We start from the raw sequence: 15491 nt of genomic DNA on the forward strand, positions 1-15491 counted from the left end.
AACTGTCATGTTGTGGTCATTAAGAAACTTTTTACATCTCTGGTGTGTAACATTTGAAGTTATTGTTTGTTGCCGGAGTTTATTTGTCACAAACAATAATGCAAGCATCATTTTTTTCCTCAAAAGGCCCCATAAGTATATTTAAGAAAAATCTTTTTTTCTCCTAATAGTGATTTCTAATTTCAAAACTTTGTTATAAAAATTGAAGAGATGACCAGAACACATTTCTAAATTTTTATTTTTCACCACCCCAGTTTGATTATTAGGGGCAGTCTAATGAAAACCGAACACCTGCCATATCACAAAGTTGATACGAAAGGTAGCAACTCTGTTTTTATGTTTCAATACTGCCTTCGCTGTGGTAAGAGAACGGCAAAATGATAACTTGCAGGTTAACGCAGTTGTTTAATTATGTCCTTGTTGGCGTATGGGCTGATTGTTAGAGTGGGTGTCAGTTTTCATTTGACTGCCCCTAGTATTAAAGATAAGTTATCTCAATTTTTGTTTAAATTGTTTAAATTAGGATTAATTTAGAATTCCATAATTTTTTTTCATTATAGTCATTGGAATAAAATATTTTCGTTTCAGAATCTTGTATCACCGAAGCTGAATCCATACTCCGGAGAGCATTGCATGAAATGGATAATCCAGCTTTCTCTGCAGTTACCTGTACACCAGGTATTTATATTAATTATCTGTCAATTTTTATGGTATGAGTGGTATTGTGTAAAGTTATTCAAAGTCTTCATCATATTTCTTAAAATGGCCCTTTTTGTTTTTGGAAGCACAGCGTATTACCATGAATAATTTTATTTTCAGATGATGATGAGTTTAAAATCATAGGTTATAAATTTAATCTCCATTCATTTTACAGACTACTTTGGACGCCTTGAAATTCCTGTTATACGATCCCTTGATTGCACCAATGATTCTTTTAGTGCATGTTACAAAGACAAAAGTACTCCTTCTTCTGAATCTGTGAGGGAATTTCTAAGGTGCACAACACAGTTTTCCAACCTAATGGCTGATTTTATAATAAGAGGACAAGCCACATCAAATTCTTCATCTAATATTGAACAGGGTGAACGTAAGTGATGTACATTTTTAACTGAGAATGATACATATTATTATATTTTTCAGTATTGAATTGCATTTGGGATTGTCCCACTAATTTCTGAGGAAAACTACTTTTAAAGTAGTTTTCCTCAGAAATAACAGATGATTGGGTGTTGTGAATTTAAAACTGGTCTGATTAGCTTCAGAAAAATCACTGGAAAAAGGAAAAACTTCATCAGGAGAACAAATTCAAGAACTTGATTGTGGTAGTTTTGTAAAGAAGTGTTAACCTTTGGCGGTGACTTAATGAAAATTGGTTCTTTGATTGAAAGGAAGTGAATGGTGAAGGTTTTACTTTTCCTGTTCCTTCTTCATTTTCTGATCAGCTGTCCACCTACTCTTTTGGCCTATCTACCAACTCTTTTGGCCTATCTACCAACTCTTTTGGCGTACATTTTCTCATCCTTTGAACACATTTATGCTGTTCTCTTCTTGGATTTATTTGTTCCTGGATGTAACCTATGTAGAAAAACTATCTGATAAAATTATTTAATATACTTGGTGGTAGAAATTTATTTTTTCCTAAAAACCACTTGTTAAACTTCCATTGCAGAGCCTTATAACTTTTCAGTTTAATTGAATATAAAAAAATTCTCTTTAAATTTGTAAAATATATCACTATACATGGACTAATAGGTGTTGCTGGAGCATGCAAAATGGTCGCAAACCAATGCCTTACACTTCTGGAAACCATGAAGGAAAGATGCAGGAGTAGCAATGAAAGTGAAGCTGTTGATTTTGGTGCTGTTGAGAAAGAGGCTGAAGGGGTAAAATTGCACATTAAAGAGGCTGTTGAATTAGCAAATCTAATAGGTGCAAGTAACAGAGAAGAAATTAATGAAGATCGAGTGGAAAATGAGCTGGCAGAAATTGATAAGGCGATTGATGAAGCAGCTGCCAGAATTGAAGTGAGTAATATATATTCACAATCTTATAGAAAGTTTTCAAATTTTTCTAAAAGTTAATCTGTAGCACAATAGGGTAACAATAATTTGAATAGATATGTGCGACAAACACATTGACTAATACTGTGACTACTACAGTATTTCTACCGCTATATGTGAGTGTACATAGATCAAAATTTTAAGCATTATGCTTATGTTATACATGCAATAAATGTATATTTTTGATGGTAGTTTAAAATATGTGGCAAATAATGTAATTGAAGCTTAAGGAAAATAAGAATAAATTATTTTAAAAGTTTTGTATGACATGGGCAGACTTAGTCTTTTTTTCTCACTTTTTTGTTTAGTTCATTCTCTAAATAAAGATGTTGCTTATTTCCCTTTTGTATATTTTACTTCGATACATATAGGGAATGAAGATTTTAAAGCTATCTGGATTTCACATAAACACTTGGGAGTATTATTTCTCTGGTGGGCCAATAATTATACAGTAATCAGGCTTTTATTAGTAATTCAATTATGTGATTGAACTATGAGGGTCAGAGAATGACTATTTGTAATTATTGAATGATTCATTATGAATCAGACGTTTTAATTTCTTTTTTAATGGCATAAAATCAATTGAGGAACTAATATATTATCATGTTATTCATTTATACAATCAATATTATTGCCGGCTGGGTTAGCTGGGTGGGTAACCTGCTGACCTTTTAAACTCAAAGTTTGCAAGTTCGAGACCTATCTTCGGCATAGATATTGTATCAACTTTAGTTGTTCAGCCCCCTGAAAAATTTGATGACAAGCCAAAGACTGATTGTATCTTGGGAATAAAAAATTAAATGCTGATATTGTTTCAGGAAATGCTGAAAAAATCACGAGAGGCTGATTCTGGAATTAAACTGGAAGTAAATGGGAAGATTTTAGATTCCTGCACTGCACTGATGAAGGCTATTCATGTACTTGTTCAAAAGTCTCGATTACTTCAATCTGAAATTGTTGCTCAAGGGAAGGTAAGCATGAAGAATTATTTTGAATTCATATTCTTGATACTTTTGGTTATCTCCACAAATGTAGCATGACATGGTTGTACCAGCCATTCATTCCTATTTTACATTAATGAATAATATAGAGGATAACGTTTGGTTATTATATGTGTCTCTATAATTTATTTTATTGGTGTTATGAGCATATCACCTGCTGATGTGAGATAATTGAAATTAACACCTGCAGAAGAATGAGATTCCTAAGTAATCTTACCATATCTGTGATAAGTGGTTTTATTATACATAACAGCTTCATGTCTAAGATAAGGCGTATTCTATTGTTTTTTGAGAGCAATGCATCATGTGTAAAGGTCACCTAACTAAGAATTCACTCCAATGCATAATGCTGAAAGTAGTAAGAAGAAATTGTTTTTAATAAATTATTTAAGATTTTTTGCCTGTGACTCGTTCAATGCTACAATGTGAAATATGCAACATTGTCTTAATTGTTAAATAAATGATTATTTCATCCGGTGAGCTGGCTAAAGGAATAAAAGTGCACATGATGATTTATTTGACAGTAATTATTCCAATATCGATAGCCCACAAATTCTAGATTGGAGCACATTTGTGATGGGTCAGTACATTTATTTGGTGCCCACGTCCACCAGTTATGAGATAAGAAATGGATTTGGAATCAAAATAAAAAACATTATATCTGGAACTGATATTTTAACAAGGCAGTTTACATATTTTTAAAACTTGTATTAGATGGTGATATCGTCAGTGAGTATCAAAGATCACGTGAAATGTTTGTAGATCAATATATTACATTTAGATTGACCCTTATACATTCATACCTGTTTCAATAAAAAAACCATAAACACAGTAATCAACCCGAAGGTCAGTTTGGTAGGTGATGGTAGAGTTCACTCAGTACTGAGCCCGGCCGCATGTGAAATTCACACATCAGGGTAGGGGGGGCAGATCCTTTCCCTGTGCTGGTTATGGTTTCTGAGGAAGATCTGGTACCTAAAAAATCACATAGCTTTGGTGGAGCTGCAGGTGGCCAGAGTACCTTGCCCGGGAATCAAACCCGGTCCCCTCCAGTCAGCAGTCCAACGCTCAACCCCCTGGACTACCGCGACCCACACCTGTTTCAATGTGTCACAAAATTTAATCTTTTATGGAGATATGCTGTTCACACTTATTTATGATTAGTATTAACCTACTGAAGTTCAAATTTTATAAAAAAGTTTATCAAAGATGAGGAATAGTAATAGTACATCTTTTGTTACTGTCATATATGTTTCTATTAATAGCCTAATATGATGTGAAGAAATGCTACATAAAAGCCATTAAGCATAATGTAATGGATGAAGGTTCTAATACTTCATCCATAACTTTTGAACTAAATATCAGATATCAACTATGAAATTTGGTAGAATCCACAATCCATGAGAATTTTCCATTTCAATTTATCGTAGTTGGATAAATTAACATTTAAGGTTTCTCTCACAAGAATATTTTGTGCACATAATGCATTGAAACAATTTGTCATGCATCTCAAAAATATCAGTTGCTTTTACATGACAGTTGGACCACAATCATGTGGAAAATTAACGATTAAGATACTATTCTCTATTTCTGTATAGTTATGATTAAAAATTAATTTTACCGCATGTTTATGTTTATAAATTTTAAAAAATTATCTTTGAACTAACTCTGTTGTCAATAAAATTCCATTTGTACTATAAAAAAATCATGCAATGTAAACTTCATATCTCCTTTCCAGGGAACGGCATCTGCCAAAGAGTTTTATAAGCGAAATCATCAGTGGACTGAGGGATTAATATCTGCTGCAAAAGCAGTGGCGATTGGAGCAAAATATTTTGTGTAAGTCATGTTGTAGTAGGGAAGTTGTTCGTTTAATAACGATTGAAGTGCAAGCTATGTGAGCATCACTTATGACAGTTGGCAAATTTGTATCACTGTTCCATCACATGGCATTGATGAGTTCTAACCCCATCATTTTTGGCATTTCTCTTAAATTGTATCAATTAAGTGAAACAGTACATCACTGTTTGTTTTTAAGTTTTGGCTTCAGTATCCAGGAAATGTATGTTTCACTGAGAGGTCCACCTCCTGAGATGTCCTCTGTCAATAAATGGCAATAATTAGAGTATGCTTTAATCAAAAAGTGTTTGTGTTCAATATTCTTTGCATATATTTTTAGCATAGAGCAGGGTATTATGTTAAGCAATTGATCTTACTCTGAGACTACCAACCCCTCCTTTTTGTTTATTAAACCTGTTGTCAATTATTACTTGTATTAGAAAATCCCCAAAGCCAGCCCAAAAATACACTCTTTTGCGGATATGGAATGCTCTTGAAAACTGAAAAGATTCTAAGTGCGATTAAGGAATTTGCCTGGTAGTTAATTGTGGACACCCTGATTAAAAAAACTTGTTTGCTGAAAAATATACTTGTTATGCCATGGGAAATAAACAACTCTCTTTAAAATGAGATTGTTTGAAGTAATAATAAGTATGTGAATGAAATGGTTAAAATTGTGTTGAGGCGACATAACTGATTCAAAAGAGTCACTGAAGGATAGAAAATATTTATAGGTATAGCAAAATAAAACTGTCATTCATTCTAGGATGTCCATTAACCCTTTTGCTGCTGTGAACGTACTTTGTTCGTTCACATGGTAGACAGTTGTGAGTGTACCTTTTCATCCTCTCTTTGTTGCACTCTCATACTTTCAAATTTTATTGAAATTATATTCGTCAGAATAATTTACTAAAAATTTTACATTAAATGAACATTGAATATAGATTATTTTTATTATAGTCATATTATTATTTATATTATTTCATATCATAATTATATTCATAATTTTATTATTTGTATTATTTCATTATTTTGGGAATAAGGAAGTTTATAGAGACCCAAAAACCTCCCTTTTTGCCACATGGGAGGGATAAGTTTGCGGGGAGTGAGCTGCAGGAAAAAAGTTAACAGTGAATGATTTGGTATTAAATGCAAAGTGCCTTTAATTATACAGGGTGCCAGGAAAGTGTTTCTGCAAACCTTTGGAAATTGTTGTATAGACATATGGAAAACAATTCACATACTTGTACCATAAGCGTATGTCCATAATGATTAAGCTTTATTCATTTTCATAAATTCCATTTAATAAATAATTTCAAGAATTGAACCCTCCAGCATTGGGGTACTTACGTGTTTCTTAACTATAATTATGTAGATGTAGTTGAAAAATGTATTTTAAATCTTTTGCTTTGTTTGGCGGTTAAAACCACTATACATGCATGCAATGGCAATTTAAGTCACACATTCAAACCAGCCAAATCTTATGATGCACTCATAATAGTTCCATTGATTTGAAGACCAAAGAAGATTAACAGTCATGTTTTAGCCGTTGCCATTCAAATTTATTGGCTTAATGCTAATTATTCAACTTCATTATTAAAGCGATGAAGTGGGCATGATTATATCTTAAAGTTTTGTTTCTGATTGATTAAGTTATGCTCCAATTTTTTTGTGATATAGAAATGTTCACCTCTTGCTTTGCTAAATTATGGTGAAACATTAGGAGAAATGCTTATAATAAAATTTCAACTACCTCTTTCAAAATGTTTTGTTTCATCATTAAATTTCTTGTTGATTTTTCACCTGTAGGAATGCTGCAGATAAGGCTGTGCAAGGAGAAGGGAAACTTGAGCAAGTAGTAGTAGCTTCACAAGAAATTGCTGCCAGTACAGCTCAGCTTGTAATTGCAAGTAAAGTCAAAGCTTCCCGTGACAGTGCTAACTTATATGCATTATCAGATGCTTCAAAAGCTGTTGCTCGAGCAACTGGGGCTGTTGTTGCTACCGCAAAGGATTGTTCTCAGCTAGTTGCAGAAAAAGGTAACCAAAGGATGGTTTGATAAAAATTTAAATTATCTTGAATGCATTGACCATGACAAAAATGGCTTAGTAAAATTGTAAGTATCGGCAATAAATTATTATTAACAGATGTCTTTCTCTCACCTCATTCAAGATTACCTCTTCATTATAAAATCAGCAACGTTTACTCAACTCAATGCATGGTCATTTTGAGCATTGCTGATCTAATAAAATCATTGGTTCATTAAGAGGAATCTGTAGGGCTTCAAATTTTTTAAGTGAAAGTAAAAAAATTTAAGGAATGTGATTGTGATAATGGTCAATGTAAACCTAACTTTTGGGATGCATATCAGGAATTATTGTCTGCATTCAGATTTCATATTTTTACAAAGTGTAATAAAATTAAAGCAGCTTAGTAAAAATACTGTGACATCTTGTGACACTTACTGACATGGATTCGAGCTATACTCTCTGGCTGTATGATCTGGCTTGATTACTTTGTTTGGGCAAACAATCAGCATATCAATACTAATGCAGTCATTGAATTTTTTTCTCCCTATAAAAGTGAATTTCATTCTTTCTTGCCCTGCATTTGCTTGTTATAACAATGGAATCTCATCCGTATGCAATTTGCAAAAATTTCATAGTAATTTCCATGAATAAATATTGTTAACATTTGATTAGAATAACATCCTAAAGTTAAATTTTAAAATGTTAGAAATAAAAAATCTGTGGTGAAAGTGTTATTGTGGTGGCAATGTGATAAGTTAGTAGCAAGCAATCATGAATAGGGATGGGTCCAATCTAGAATTTGTTCAAATCTTAAAATTGAGTATTTTTTATCCAATCCTAGAACCTTATATTCCTTATTTACTTCTGAATTCCCAATAATATTTTATCAATTGAGTGTTTAAATGGAATTCAAACTCAATTTCATATATATTTTTTTAAATGTTTTGGATCCAAGAAATCCTCCCCAAATAAGTGAATTTCACAGGCTCTAGGGCTTAAGTGAAAATGAGATAGCTGAGACCCTAAACTTGTTCGGCACTAGGTTGTAAAGGGTAAGGGAAAGAAAACAAAGTTACAAGCTAGGGGAAAGATAGGGAACACACACTAGATCACTTGGGTATGTTTGGGAAACAGTGACCCATGTATACCTGAATCACACACAAGAAGGCAAAATTAATAGAATTACAGAAAGGACTTACGTAAACATGCAGTCACTCAATCACTCGGGTGTATCAGACCTTTGTGAATCTCACACACTCACTCGTTCAGGGTTTGCAAGGATTCCACCTATGCCAGGGACCTGTCAGTCACACAAACAAAAAACGAGGAAATAAGTATCGGGGGTAAGTGCCTTGAGAGAACCTGACACGAGATGTTTCACCTGCTAAGCAGGCCTCTTCAGAGAAGAATAGTTATTCCTTAACACACCGTAGTGATTGAGTGGTTGTAAGTTTGTTTTATTTTTTATCATTAATTTTGCCTTTTTTTGTGTGATTGAGGGTTTACGTGGGTCACTGTTTCCCAAACACATCCAAGTGGCCTGGTGTGTGTTCCCTATCTTTCCCTTTACTTGTAACTTAGTTTTATTTCCCCTCCCCTTTACAACCTAACGTCAATCAAGTTTACAGTCTTCGCTATCTTGTTTTCATTGCTTCACGACCGTAGGTGTGTTCATTTTATATTTACATTGTAGAGCTTAATATTAAATGAGCTGTGCTTTCATGTATGAAATTGACCTTCAAGTTGGTTTGATCAAGTTGATACGTATTTTACTGTTACCCAGCTCATGACTATCTGTTCTCTGTATTTAGGTGCTTCTCAGTCATTATTTACATATAGTTGTGCACTACAATTTTTTATTACCGTCTAGGTCTACACATTGAGAAAATCAAGGACAATAAGGTGTAATCATTTCTATTTTCTACTTTTAGCTTTTTTACTTAAACCTACAATCATGCCTACCTGCAGTCTAAGGAGCATGAATCAATGTTCTACCATAGTTAATTAATTTCCTTTAGGATATGTAGCATTATTCGTATGCAGTGCACATTGTCTGAAGCCTTGTTCATATATATTATGGATTCTTGCACAAACATTAATTGATGTTTTGAAGAATATGAGGTCATATAACTTGTCAAATGAAAAAAACAAGTACTTAAGGTACTGCTGAAACCTATGTTCTTTGGTTGAATTATAAAGGGTGTTTTGCCTTTAATTATTCACAATTCAATATGCTTATGGCCCATCTTATACATATTGTTTTTTCCATGAGTCCATATGCTCATGGTAATTTGTATTTGTGTGAGAATACATATTGATGTGGTTTTTGGACTATTAATGTTGATATTCTAATTTTTTTAAATCAAATTGTATAATCAAAATAATTCATTGATCATGCCAGTCAAGTTGATTTACTACTCCCTGGTTATCTTTATTTCAGAGGACTTTGATGTGTCTAGGCTAACTTTGCACCAAGCAAAGACACTGGCCATGGAAAGTCAAGTGCGAGTTCTTGAGTTGGAATCATTACTTCAGAAAGAAAGAGAGAAAGTGACTACCTTACGTCGCCATCATTATCAACTTGGTGGTGAGCTTGAAGGATGGGACGAAAAGGTATATCTTCATTGGTGATTCAACTAGTTTTATTTTTAACTTCAATATTTGACCTGTGCTTTAGTTGTATCTGCAATTTTTGTCTCAATATCTTGTCTCGTTAAGTTAATTGTACAATATTGTTCTTGTGCATGTCAGCATGTTGCTTATGCATGTGTTTTTTTCATTCAATGCTTTCGACAGCTATTTAATTTATTAATGGATAATCCATCTGAATTATGTGATACCGTAAGTATGAAGCATGTGGATTTTTGAGACTGGATTTCAATCATTGCTAAATGCATATTTACCCGCTGAATATTGATGTTTTTAACTTATCTGTGTACCATTTTCTTGCAGGACATACACAATGTGTAGCCATTCACATATAACACGAGAGAAAGGAAAACTCCTTTTGTTGGTGAAATTATGTTACTTTCAAGAAATTAAACTTTGGAGAAAGTGTAAATATTGAATTCAAATACACTAGTAGGTGTATAAGTTTTTTATGGGTTAACCTTTTCATATGTCTAATTTTGCTAGTGTGCCTGTTTTGGTATGATTGACATTTCAGTGCATGTGCTCTTTTGGCATAAGGTACAAATTGTGAAATTACAATGAATGATTCTTTCAGTGTATGTCGAATATTTTTGTTGAATAATGAATATCTCGAGGAAAGTGTTTTTCATAATTATCAGTTGTGTGTACAATAATGTTATATAATTCAAAATGAGTAGGAAAATGAAGTAATAAGGTAATGTCATATCAAATATAATTTGGGATGTTGTCATGAATTTTATTGAAATGACAATTAATTTTGGCATTTATTACCTCCTACTTAGTAAAATAAATCATGTTTGTGGGAAATATGATGATAAATTTTCTAAATGTAAATATAAATAGATGTCATTGTAAATAGAAAATTTTTCTTATATCATTACCAAAGTTACAGTATTGATTGATATCAATTATCGAAACAAGTAATACATTACCATATGATGAAGACATTATTTAAAACAGGTATAAGCAGCTGATATTGTTGTTTATACTTAAACATTTACTTTGAATGATGGTTAAGTTATATAATTTTGAAGTTTCATTGATAGGCATATATCCTTCATAAGGAAAACAAAACCTTTCAGTGGAGGAAAGGAAGCTAGTTTAAAGAATTAGTGTTTCATTTTGGTGAGGTGCTATTTCATTTTCTAAAAACTTTATCCTAAAACTAATATGATACTTCATATCTCTACCATGTGTGTCCACTTCTTGGATTATTGCTAAAAAGATTGTATTCCAAAGACAACAGTATCCTCTTTACTATATGTGTAATTTTGTTTGAAGTAACAAGTAATCATCATAGGCAACAGATATGGTATGAATTAACAGCCACTATGACCTCCTATTATAATTTTTGTTACTCTTTGTAAAATCATTTTTTTCTCAATATATTTTTTATAGGTCAAGTTTAACATTTAATACATGTGCATTTGTTAACTTTCCATGGTAGATATTTTATATTTCTTTCATTGTAATTAACTGCCCCTTTGTGTTACCTCATTTAAGAAAATATTTATATAATTTACCAATTATAAGAAAAAAATTTAAACTGTTTAAATGTTGATAGCACCTAAGGTTGATTTCATGTTGTAAATGAAATATGTATACAATACATTCATGCCTTGTGATACTGTCTCTTGTGCTTTTTATATCCCTTTGTTATCCCTTGTCAAATGAATGCGTACTTATGCAATTCCAAGAATGGAGAAGCCCTGGAAATGCACAAAAACTACTGTGTTTATATTTTTTCCAGGTTTTCAGTGATTGCTCTTTTCACTGCTTCATAGTGGGCATGTTTGCTAAACCTCAACATTTCATTCTACATTTTGTGGATGTCGGAAGCTGCTGAAGAGTTCATTCATTTGTCAACCTTACACGTATGTGTTTTTCTGAGATGGCCACTGACCATTACAGACCATATGCAATAATTAAAAAATATTGCACAACTGATCACTTATCATTGGAGCTTAGGTGCTGTTCTGTGTAGAGCTAAGATGTTAGCCACCTGCTAAATGGCCAATTAGATGGTCAATTGGCTATCTTGATTGCTACTCAAATCAGAAAAGGATGATATAGCCCAATTTAAGCCTAAATAATGGCTTCATCAAAGAGTGTCTAATGCCCCATTTCTGTCGCAGGATGTGCTCTGCAATGGTTGAAGTCATTCACTACCTTGCTTTGAGTGCTCTTCTATGCTCCATCAGCATGCTCTAAACTGGCAATTAGATTTTTCCTACATTGCTTGAGCCTCAAGGGTACTCTGAATATCTTTCACAAATGTCTAATTTTCCCAACTATACCAAATCTTTTACAGTTAGGTTTCAATATTGCCTCTTCACAGAATACTAGCTATGAGATAAGATGTTCTCAAATGTATGTCAGTTTTGAGGCAGTGATAGGTTTGGTCTTGTCTTTCTGGTCATTATCTGATTTTTTTTCATTCAAAGCTCTTTTCACGAATGGAAGGCTGCCCATTTCCTTAAAAACTGAAAGATGCTCCTTTTCAATACTCTCATACCACATTGACATGATCATAAAAAGTCTTAATGACACTCGAAATTGTGGGTGATAATGTGGAGCCACATTGAAATACATGTGAATGTGAATTTCTTCTTAAAATTTGAATGCTCCAGACTTTTATCTTCCCTTTTCCTGGCCAACACATCAAGAAAACTGTAAGAACTGCCCTCTTATGATTTATTTGGTGAACTTATTATTTTATTGTATTTATTTTGTGTTTTATGAATGACGTTAAAGTGTAGATGAAATTCTTCAAAATCTTCTTTTTCCTGTGGAAAAATTACAAATATTTATATACTGAAGCCAGTAAGATGGTTTTAAATTGGACACATTTTTCAAATTTCTCTCTGCATAAGTTAATAATGAGGGGGAAGAGTGGAAAACCCATTGCCACCCTCTCTTTTTGAGACTAAATTTCTCTGCTGTGAGAGAGACCACTGTTGTTTAAACAAAACTCAAAAATTTATTTCTCTGTAATCTTCCCTAGATATTTTTTTGAGAGCACTAAAATGTCTTTTTCCGATGTTCAGAAATCTCTTAGTAGCTCAATGTGCTGAAATTTGTGAATATGATTAGGTGTTGCCTATGAAGGACTTGATGTCTCAGTAAAAATACTATGCCAATATACAAGTTAGAGAATCGATGTTGTTCACTATCAGTTGTCAGTATTACTCCTTTTATGAATAGAAATCCATTTAAGCTTGACGTTTTTGATGCAGAAGGAAAAAGTTTCCTTGTTTGTATTAATAACACTTTTCCACTAGATATTAATTTAATACACAACCAGGTTCAATGTACTACATCATCTTCAGGAGTTACAGTGACCTGAAGATTATGTAGTTCATCAAAACCGGTCATGTATTAAATGAATAACTAGTGGAAAAGTGTTATTATTTCATTGTTACGCATTGTTTGAATTCCACCATATAACGTATGAAACTACACGGTTGATTCGTTTTCATCATGATTTTACACTGGAATGGATTTTTTTTGGTTTTATTCTCATATCGGAATTTATTTTTATTGTATCCTTCCTGTTTTTATGCCTTTTACCGTCCAAGTTACCTGGAGGAAAGAGGCTCCAAGATGTCCTGACTGATAATTAAAATTATTAGAGGGAATTATTCCCTCACAACAAGGGATATCTTCAAGAGGTAACACAGTATTATCATCATTAGGTGTTGTGATATTTGCATTGAAATACAAGTATTTCATTCAATAATTGTAAGCATATGTATATATTTCGTATTACCAGGGAAATATGAAATAAATATCAATTTTTCTTTGTTATCCCTCTTATTAAGTATAAAACCTATAGTCCACGTACAAGGTCTGCCCCAAAAGTATATTTTTTCTGGGAATACCGATGGACAGATGGGTGGCAGTTTCTCTGGCTGGGTTGGAGGAAGGGGAGTCTCAAGAAAGGCTGGAGGCCGGTGGCAGTTGGCTTCCAGTCTTTGTGGAGTGTGGATCATTCCTTTGCGAAGCCTCTTAAAATTTGATTTCGTTACGCTTTGTCATGAACCAGTCATTTGAACAGTACTATGCCATCAAATTTTGCATGAAACTGGGCAAATTCAGGAAAGAGACGTGACATGCTCAAGGCAGCTAATGGTGATATCACCATGGGTAGATCATATATTTTTGAGTGGCACAAGTTATTTCAGTAGCAGGGTAGAGAAAATGTTGAAGACTCCATACATTCAGGAGGCCCTTCAAATCAAAAAGAGGGAAAAAATCTTATTCGAGTACTCTTAGATGATCAAAAGGAAATCTGCGAAGAGCTTCTCGACCATGTGAGTGAGGATTCACATTTATTAGACAATATCCAACCAGACCTTCCTCTTCTGCCACCTCAAATCCATGCTAAAAGGACGTCACCACGGCTCAGTGGAAGCATTACAACAGGCTGTGATGAGGGAGCTTAGTAACATTCCGGGCACCACCTTCCCGAAGGCATATGAGGTGTAAAAAACCCACTGGCAGCGGTGTATGGATACACAATGGTGCTACTTCTAAGACTTTTGAGTATGTATCAATTGTGACGATATTTTTTTTAATAAACTCAGTTCCACTGCTTTTGGGACAGACCTTGTAGTTTCAATCTGTATAATTATATCATAACATGACTTAAAAAAACAGCATAACTTAAAAATGTGTCCCCTTCTCCATAAAAATTATTTTCTGTACAGAAAAAAGATAATGATGCTTGTCTATAGATTGTAGCTGCGAGGGTAAGTCAAATAACTCACAAAACTGGATAGAGGCTATAGTAATCAGAGCAACTTCCTGGAATTTAATTCACTTTTTTACATTTTCGACCAGCACATTTAAACACTTTTCCCATCTCTTTATAAGTCCTTGATACCTGTTAGGAAAGAAGTCTTTTGTTTGCTGTCACAGCCAAAGAGTTGTCTGTTGCACTACAGCCACCAAAATGATTTCTTAGGGGCCAGATGAAAATCAGTGGCGGCTAAGTCGGGACTGTAGGGTAGATGTTCCCAATGAAATGTTCGTAAGAGCTGCTCTTCTTGTGTACACTCATGCAACACACCCACCATCTTGCACTGGCTGCCACCAACTGACTGACTGGAGATGATATGCAGCCTCTATGACTGACATACCTATGGTGCTATTTGCTGGCAAAATGATTTTTTCATTTATTATTTTACTTTTTCATTATTCAGGCTATGGTGCTCAAAAATTTGCATCCTTTTTTTGTGTATTATAGTTTTGAATGAGAAATTTGTTGATTTTATTTTGTATATTATCATATAGAGTTGCAGGGCTGTATTTGATCAGAGGACCTTGCTCTGTTCCTCTATAAGCTGCAGGCTCCTAGGAACATGCATTACAAATTATCCTATATTGTTAGTAATAGTAGTTTTTAGGGGAGGCAACCAACAACTTAAGTCATTTTCGCCATTATACGAGGGTCATCCGGAAAGTAGTACCCGTTCGTGCCGCATTAAGTGCTGACGACGCGAGTAGCCGCTGGACGAGGTCAGATAGCTTCAGTGGCTTGTCTGCCTTCTCTGAGCCAAGTTGCGTGACGCTAGCATTGCCTGTGTTGTTTCTGTGATTGTTTACAATGTTTAAAAAAATTGAGAACGCCGCCAGTTGTGAAGTGAGGGCAGTGATTAAATTCCTCAATGCAAGAAACGTTCGCCCATGTGATATTCATCGCCAATTAAAGGAGGTGTATGGAGACAATGTAATGGACGAGTCGTCTGTTCGGCGGTGGTGTCGCAACTTCAACATGGGGAGGGGGAACACACACGACGATGAGCGTTCGGAGAGACCGTCTGTCATTACAGACCAACTGGTGAGCTCAGTTGACGAATTCGTGAGGAACGATCGGCGCGTCACAATTGATGACATCTGTGAGCATT

The 15491-nt window shown here is 34.0% G+C and overlaps 1 protein-coding gene across 3 annotated transcripts in view; it reads left to right on the top strand.

Annotated features, from left to right (window-relative positions):
• Hip1 (Huntingtin interacting protein 1) overlaps positions 1-12143 on the top strand; it is a 127540-nt gene extending 115397 nt beyond the window's left edge. For 2 of the 3 annotated variants that reach the window (XM_071588392.1, XM_071588394.1), the window contains exons 14-22: positions 589-678; positions 875-1087; positions 1753-2024; positions 2879-3031; positions 4800-4900; positions 6710-6939; positions 9371-9543; positions 9727-9771; positions 9883-12143. In XM_071588392.1, the coding sequence (XP_071444493.1) occupies positions 589-678; positions 875-1087; positions 1753-2024; positions 2879-3031; positions 4800-4900; positions 6710-6939; positions 9371-9543; positions 9727-9771; positions 9883-9900 (1295 nt within the window). In that variant the 3' untranslated portion in view covers positions 9901-12143. The remainder of the gene's footprint in view (positions 1-588; positions 679-874; positions 1088-1752; positions 2025-2878; positions 3032-4799; positions 4901-6709; positions 6940-9370; positions 9544-9726; positions 9772-9882) is intronic. The other variant, XM_071588393.1, reaches the window with a different exon arrangement.
• The last annotated feature ends 3348 nt before the right edge of the window (positions 12144-15491 follow it).

Source organism: Hetaerina americana, unplaced genomic scaffold (genome assembly GCF_022747635.1).
Source record: "Hetaerina americana unplaced genomic scaffold, ioHetAmer1.1.p SCAF_3, whole genome shotgun sequence".
NCBI lineage: Eukaryota > Metazoa > Arthropoda > Insecta > Odonata > Calopterygidae > Hetaerina > Hetaerina americana.